General features: G+C 44.0%; 1 protein-coding gene across 1 annotated transcript; it reads right to left on the reverse strand.

Moving 5' to 3' along the window:
- Window positions 1-515: 515 nt before the first annotated feature.
- Window positions 516-7934, reverse strand: LGALSL (galectin like). Its single transcript, XM_032177541.2, has 5 exons — window positions 7825-7934; window positions 6990-7061; window positions 6725-6813; window positions 5895-6072; window positions 516-3653 (listed from the first exon to the last, which is right to left on the reverse strand). Exons 1-5 carry the CDS (start codon window positions 7858-7860, stop codon window positions 3510-3512), a joined length of 519 nt encoding a protein of 172 aa, XP_032033432.2. The 5' UTR covers window positions 7861-7934; the 3' UTR covers window positions 516-3509.
- Window positions 7935-8283: the final 349 nt, after the last annotated feature.

Raw genomic sequence — 8283 nt, forward strand, 5'->3', positions numbered from 1 at the left:
ATCTCGGCTCACTGCAAGCTCCGCCTCCCGGGTTCATGCCATTCTCCTGCCTCAGCCTCCTGAGTAGCTGGGACTACAGGCACCCGCTACCGCGCCCTGCTGATTTTTTTGTATGTTTAGTAGAGACGGGGTTTCACTGTGGTCTCGATCTCCTGACCTCGTGATCCGCCCGCCTCGGCCTCCCAAAGTGCTGGGATTACAGGCTTGAGCCACTGCGCCCAGCGACTATATGTATATGTTAAAACTCAGAACTTTATATCAAAAGAGTGAATTTGCTGTATGCACATTATATTTTAAAAGAACCCACTGCATTTACCATTCACAATGTAAGTTATTAGGTCTCTGAGGGCCCCGAGAGACTTTTCTTCTGTTTATCAGTGTGGGGAATGCAGGAAAAAGTTATCTTGACGCACAAGTGTGAAAGTGAGGAATCACTGCTAGGCCACATGGTCTATGCTAAGTACACTATACCTGGCGCCAAATGTAGCATGTTTTAAACTGGAAACTGTTTTGTAGAAAATTCCTTTATTATAGTGCAAATAACTTTCAGCAGTGACATAATGTAACAACACATTTAGCAACATTTTACACCACGCAGTAAATAAGAAAGTGTTTCTTTGAAAATACGTCATCATAGGAACATTATTTCTACATTAATGCCAGAAAATGCCAAGGCTGTTTATCTCAAGGCAAACAGGGCTCCCTCCTTCCTTTTGGGTATTTTCTTTTTAACACAAATGAAATGACTTGCCATTTTAAAAAATCCTCAATTCTAAAAGTGATCTCTCAGGGGGCTTTGAACTAAGGTCGGCAAGATTTGAAATGGGGCTTCAAAATTTTAAATAATAATTTTAAAACACTTCTGGAACAGCCCAAAAAGTAGAAGTCACTTCTATTAAGTTTTAAGTAGATATACACACTCACTCCAATTTTACTGTAGAAATGGACAGATTGTCTGAAGCCTGCTTTCTATTCCCCCAGAGCCTGACTGTTATTTATACTCCTTGGTTTTGGTTATTGCTCTGGTCAGAAATAACACCTTACATACCCAAATACTTTCCTGTGGAAACTTTAAATTGCACTTTCCATCCTGAAATTCTCATCTTAGACCTCACAGGCCCAGGAGAGGGTGGGAATATTGTTTCCAGTTTACAGCTAAAGCCCCTTACTAATTTGGGCTATAACTGAATCAAATCATCACATCATTTAGATTAATCCCAATAGGCTTATCCAAGAGATTCCCACTAACCTCACAGAGAAACAAACAGTTAACATTGTATTTTCACACTAAGCTGCCTAAGGGCTTGGCTGCTAATGAGTTAGCTGATAGGTAGACAGAATAAGCGTGTCAATTCCAATCAGCTACACGCCCGGCTCTTCTAGTTTCTGCTGAATTATGCAGTGGGTGGGAATGGTTGGCCACTCAAGAGAGTCTTCCTATGGGGCTCTTCCACCATAAGTTGAATCAAAACTCCACAAATGTATTTTAAGGTGCCCTTTAAGTCTCTCTACAAACACTTCTCAAAATTTAGGGACTTTTAAGTGACAAGCCATGAGAAGTTAATCACAGGCTTGAAAATACCTGGAACCACAGAACAGCCCCCACGGAACAGGCTGAATATGGTTAAATAAGTTGGCTGGTACATAAAGCTTTTCAACGTACAGCCAGTCTTGTTGGATACAGTATCTTCTTATACAATACAATGGAACTGTGCTAAACAGTTTCAAAGTTGAGAAGAATCCAAATGTATCACCTATAAAAAATTCATAATTTTAGTTTATTTTAGACTTTGGTATTGAAACACTGTCTACATTCTCGACACTTGAAAATGACATGGTCACTTCAGTGCCTCTGCATGTTGTGTAAAAAAAAGAAAAAAAAACTCAAAAAAGCAAAGCAGGACAAGGATGTGTCATTACAAGACACAGTATGCTGTACAAACAAAACCTAAATTATATATAAATACACCCCCACCCCAGAACCCTGTCTTCCCTCACTACCTGATCAAAGCAATGCCAAGGGTCCCTCCCTCCAGGGCCAATGCAGCTTTTAAAGTCCAGAACCCAGGACTTTAAGCATCCCTTCCCTTGCGGTGACGTTTACAGTACTGCAACCTCCTGTTGGAGTCACCCTGTTTGATCAGTTCCGTAAGTGCAGAGAAACGCCTACAGCTTAATTGGAAGCATTCACTCTACTGGCTGGATTCAAAGACCTGGAGTCCTGGGAGTTAACCTTTCAGATAAACTAACTGGATCATTTCCTAATCTGGATCCTATCTAATCCTACTATCTCCTCAGAGCCAACACAGTAGGAAGCATCTTCTACTCTGAAGCTTCCAAAGGCATTACTTAGGGATATTGGTGAGGGTCACATAAGAAAAGTTATACAATGAGCTAACAGCTTAAGTTGATATAAATTACTTCCGAGTAAGTTATTCAGGGCCATTTGCTTCTGGTTTACACTGCATTCCACAGTCATTTTCATATTACTCTTTTAAAAGTTTATACTACAGTCACTTTAAAAATTGTCTAAGCAATCACCTCTTTGTGTTTTTGATTAATTTAATAACAACTTAATGAGCTATTATATAAATCAAGAGAGAAATAATTAGTCTTAAGGAAGCCAATACTGTGCTAATTCCCAGTAAGGAGAAAAAGCAATGTAAATAGAATTTTACATAACCAACAATAACTTGAAAAGCAGTTTTATCAAAATGGTTTTGCAAAGGTTTCCCAAAAGCACTTACAGCAATTTATATCAAGAGATCCTAAGTTTAGGGGTATGGAGAATCTCAATTCTTTAAAGCAGAAATTCACCTGTTTCATAATTGTAATATGTAATTTTCTCCCCTTGGACCTAAGATATTTATACATTCAAAAGTTTATAACTTGCTGTTCTTGAGACATTGTTCATTCTCTAATACATACTTTGAGTATAAATAAATAACTACAAGAAAGCTTCAACAATCTGAATTAACATTATGCTGTGCAAAACAAAAACAAAAACAAAAAACACAAAAAAAAGTCAAACTTTGAACAACCTACATTCTATGTAAATACCCTGACTAAGATATTGGTTGTGCTACACGATTCCACTTTAGTGCAGAAATGCATTGATTTCACTGTACCGTTGTTGTTGGCTTTTTAAGTGTCTTTAGCACTTCTGTTTCTAAGCATTGCCTTGCTTTGAAAAGATGAATAATTTGCTACCAAATCACAAATCATCACAAATCCATTTTAGTTTGGTCTGAATAAAATCCAGCATAAATGTATTATTTTATTCTGGGTATAATGGCTCGGTGTCTTTGTCCCAACAGCTTTCTTCTTAAGGGCAAACCACAGTTGAAGTTGTCATTTGGGTTTAAACTGCACAAAAGAAGAGACAGTGAAACTTGCCATTTGTTTTTTGTTTTCTTTTTAAGTCTCCAGATCTTGCTAGGACACTTCTTCCAGACCAACAGTCAGATAGTTGTGGCACGTGATCCTATTTGAAATAGAGGTGATTTAAATCAGCCAAGCTTGGTGATCTGGAGGTCTCCGTTTATCTTTATGGTGTCAATTGCAGATAACGTTTGAATGCGATGGTAAAAATCAAAAAGTTGGTGTCCATCCACAAACACTCGGAAACGTGGGTGCTCACAAAGAATTTCCACCTGGAAGAAACAAAATAATAATCCACAATTTCAATGAACGCTACTGGGGAAAACAAACAATACTTCATTTTAGAGAAAGAAAGGCAATATCTTCAGTGGTTCACAAACATCAGAATGCATTGAGACCTGCAGAGGGCTTGTTAGAACACAGATTGTTGTGCTCTACCTCCAAAATTTCTGATTCAGTAGGTGTAAGAATCTTGTGTTTCTACCAAGTTCCAAGGTAATGCTGATATTGCTAGAATGGGGAACACACTTTGGGAACCATTGCTCTACACTATTCCATATAATACCTTTTAAAGATTTAAAATTGCATTGCTTTAACATATCTCCCTTCTCCCTATACTCCAGAAAGTGATGTAACATAGCATAGACTTGTTTATATGGCACTTAATGCCTCCGCTGTCATCCCCTGAACAATTCTATGCCACCTTTCGAAGGGCCCCTCACAAGGCAGAACTGGTATCCATTAGTAGCAGGCCGTAATAGTCTAGACGCTCAAATATGGTAAGCACTAAGGCAGAGAGAAGGTTACACATAGTAATTACCACTGGACAAAGAACATGTAATTAACAAGGCTTTGTTGAGCCAAACAGAAATACTGGTTCCATAAGGTAAAAGCTTTTTCCTCAAGTAATTTACCATAAAGTTTAATTACTGGTAGTGTGCTATGATGGGTTTATTAAAAGCATTGGTATTCACCATATAAGGAGGCTCCATATGTGATATTAGTCACATTTAATTCATATTACTAAAATTTTATCCCAAGAAGGGCCTATTTCACTTTAGTTTTGCTGTTGGGAGCGTTATATTCCTTCTGGCAGTCAGAAGCTGTGGTTACTCACATTCATGAGCTATGCATTAAGGTTCATCACTAAGCAACTATCCTAGCCAAGAGGAGCCCAAGGGGACATCACCATTCTAGAGAAGGGGGTGAGGAGAGATAATGGGTCAAGGGTGCCTTCCAGAGACTGTAACTAGAAGTGCAACTATCTCAATTCTACCACGGATGCAAAAATCATGGATTCTTATTTTCCCCTCAGAATGTAAGAAGGGAAGTGAAAGAATTACTTCTTCATGAGGCACTTGAACATTTCTAGATGAAGGGTAACCAGTTAAGTGTAGTTCTGTTTTATTGGGCTCATATATAACATGGAGCTTTTAATTGAGTTGTCGTTTTTGTGATGTAATGTTAAGGTGTAATGACAATTCATCACTAGGTCTGACCCCTTTTTAACACCATTACTACTTGCGTTTCCCTTTATTATTTTTTTTGACAGAGGCTTGCTCTGTCATCCAGGCTGGAGTGCAGTGATGCAACCATAGCTCACTGCAGCCTTGAATTCCTGGGCTCATGCAATCCTCCCTTCTCAGCCTCCCAAGTAGCTAGGACTACAGGTGTGTGACACCATGGCAGGCTATTTTTTCTTTTTTTTTTTTAAAGGCAGGGTTTTCGCTGTGTTTCCTAGGCTGGTCTTGAACTCCTTTGCTCAAGCAATCCTCTTGCCTCAGCCTCCCAAAGTGGTGGGATTACAGGCACAAGCCACTGTGCCACTACTTGCATCTCTTATTTGGCATTGCCTTTCATAGAGGAAGGGACTGCTAATGCTGCTTGATTGGATGAAAAGTTTGGATTGTGCTTCTTGCCCAGAAGATAGTGGGGAGCAAATCTTTATTCATCCAGCCCCAAGGGAAGGAATTTGTCAGCCACACAGCCTGTAACCATGAAATAGACTGAGGCTAATTAATCCAGAGGGGGAAACAAGGACACGAACATGGCCTCATTAGCAAAGGGAACAAGAGAAAATGAAATGATCATCATCATATTCTTTAAAATGTCATACAAATAAGAGAGCTACTTATTAGCTCTCAATCTTATTAATATTTATTAATATTTAATAAGTGGGTACTTATTAGTATTGATTAATCAATCCGATATTTGGGGGTAGGTATCTACTATACGTTGGGTACTACATAGAAAAGTTACTTACTCTTAACAATTTGGACATGTAAATATGGGTCTTTTTAAATGTATGAGCTGAATAGAACTAAGAAGTTACTATGGCAAGTGTTAATTTATATCAGCAAACAGAGCTCTTTTGATCTTTTTTTCACCACTGGGTGACAAATTTCCTGGACATGCAGAAATTCTGGCTGCTTCAAGTGTTCTTGGCACACACTAGGTAAGTCGAACATTATCAGCCTGCCAGTGGCTGGAGCCGAGGCACTCGAGGTACTCACCCTGAATGGTTGGTCTGGAATGAATGGAAAGTAAGGGATTGCTGACTGTTCTTCACCCCTCTCCCCAGATATACAAGAATTTCTGAGTAGCTGCCGATCTGTGAACACAGCTTTGAGTTCGATTGCCACATCGGCAGGAGGGTCTTCCGAGTCCCCACAGGTCAAGCTGATTGCAAAGCTGAAAAGAAAATCATCCCACTGATTTAGGGTTGGATATAAAAACATTTCAAAATGACCCAAGTGCTTATATTTCCTCTTCCTCCTCTGGGTTTGTCCGTTTTTAAGAGGTCACTACTCTTCCAGAGAGGTTAGATTATGGAGAAGTAAGTCAAACCAGTTTATTTTGTTACCTAAAGCAAGCTCTGGTGAAAACTTTGGTGGAGTCGAAAATGACTAAAATTAGAGATTTCAAATACCCTAAAGCGACCACACATCTATGTCTTAATCCACTTCGGAATTCTCAAAAACAGCCACAGAAATTGACCAGGGGAAATAATGTTAAGTTGGGTTCTTCTTCATCTTGATAGTTCTTGCTCCTGGCACCATGTTTCAAAACCATAAAAAAAAAAAAAAAAAATCCTTTGGCCTCCCTAAGGGTCAAAGAGAAAATGTGGGCCTATATTTATAATCTCTGATATAAATAGCTGTCTGGAGAAATGATGGCTGGGATTCATACACATTCTTTTCATGGGAACATGGTACTTTCTTGGCACTGGCTACTAGCAACACTGTCCACAGGAGAGGAAGAGTAGGAGTGCTAAACCACAACAGGAGTGGGCAGGGCTCAGCCACAGCCTGATCGTTCTGTCCTGACAAAGACTCTGCCTTACCTCTCTGGGTTGAGGTCTACGATGCCCATCACTAACACCTTCTTGCCTGGTCTCATGCCACCTTTAATGTGCCCACAAAATGGAACTATCTGAAAAGGGTGGGAGAAGAAAAATGAATTTTACAGCCTATTAGGGAAGAGCCAAGACCTCAGATCCTGAAGGCCTGACCCATTGGAAAATGCAATAAACGAATAAATTTTTAAAAGGCAATGAGAAAGGAGGAAGGTACAGGCAGAGACACAGAGCACAGAGCAAAATCATTTACCAGTCGTGGGAAGTACACGTCCGCTTGAACTGGAGAGCTCAAAGAGTTGTTTAAATGGCCATCATCTAGTTTCTAAAAATAGAAGTACACAGATTGGCTTTCCATGGGCTCTTTTTTGGGGGGCTGGAGGAAGAATCCACACAGATGTGGTGGAATCCAGCAGCCTTCCACATGCACACAGTGTCTGCAGATGATGCCTCTTCACCGTCTCTTAGATAATCTCATAACCCCCGAACAAAAACCATCTTTTCCACCCGGTAGTTAAGCCTCTGAAGATCCGCAGACCCTTCAGATCCAGATCAAAATCAAGGTCGAGGTCCACCGAGGAGCCAGAGCCCCACGCCGGAGGAGGACAGGCCCCTCTCCAACCGCAAACGCTTCTGGAAGCGCGGTGGGCCAGGCCTGTCCTTCGGGACGTGACTGAAGTGGAGCGGCCGTGCTCAACTTCTCTCGGGAGCCCCGGGCGCCGACCCATTTCCAAGGGGGAATCCCCGGGACGTCGGGGGCGGTGGCGGGGCGCGCGCCCCGGACACACTCACCCACGCGCACACCTGGCTGGCGGTTGCACGGCACAGAGGGGGCTGTCGGGCGCCCCCAACCCGCCATCCTCCCCAAACTCTCTCCCCAGCCCAGAGTCCTGCAGCCCGGGAGCCTCTCCAGCCCCCAATACCGGCCGCGCGCAGCCGGCGGCTGCTAACAGGTACCGGGCGCCTTCCCACTCGCCGGGCGCTGGCCGGGCCTGCGGCTTCTCAGCACCCCAGCACTGCTGGAGCAGGCGGCGGCGGAGTGCGGGACGGCGGGGAGAGGCACCTCGCGCGCGCCCTGCCACACTCACCACCACGGCATCGCTGTCTGCCACCGATCCCGCCATCTTCTTGCCCGGCGCGGCGGGGTACGTGGGACGCAGCGCGCGGGCGGGGATCCCGGGGCTGTCCTGCGCGGGGCGGGGGCGGGGGCGCGGGTCCGAGCTGGCGCGGGCGCGCGCACACACCAGGGGGCGCGCGCGCGCACGCCCGGGGCCCGGCGCCGACCTGGCAGGCACAGCCTGGGAGGAGGGGAGGGGAGGAGAGGGGAGGGGAGGGAGGCAGCGGGGGTCGGGAGGGCGAAGGTGCTTGCTTCGGCCCGGAACGGCCCCGGACCCGGACCGACGCTGCTGCTTGCTGCCGCTGCCGCTGCCGCTGCCCGACCAAGAAAGGTGGCGAGGGCCGTGCCGCATCGGCCCTGGGCAGCATTTAAAGGCCTCCGGGGCCCGGCTCGGGAACCGGGAACAGGGCGGGGACCCGGCAGCGCTGCC

This window comes from Hylobates moloch, unplaced genomic scaffold (genome assembly GCF_009828535.3).
Source record: "Hylobates moloch isolate HMO894 unplaced genomic scaffold, HMol_V3 SCAFFOLD_15, whole genome shotgun sequence".
NCBI lineage: Eukaryota > Metazoa > Chordata > Mammalia > Primates > Hylobatidae > Hylobates > Hylobates moloch.

Bases quoted from the DNA above. Each gene is read 5' to 3' on its own strand.
- LGALSL (XM_032177541.2), bottom strand. From the start codon at position 7,860: ATGGCGGGATCGGTGGCAGACAGCGATGCCGTGGTG. The intron at 7,062-7,824 runs GTGAGTGTGGCA...TTCTATTTTTAG, and splicing joins CAGACAGCGATGCCGTGGTG to AAACTAGATGATGGCCATTT. The intron at 6,814-6,989 runs GTAAATGATTTT...CACCCTTTTCAG, and splicing joins ACGTGTACTTCCCACGACTG to ATAGTTCCATTTTGTGGGCA.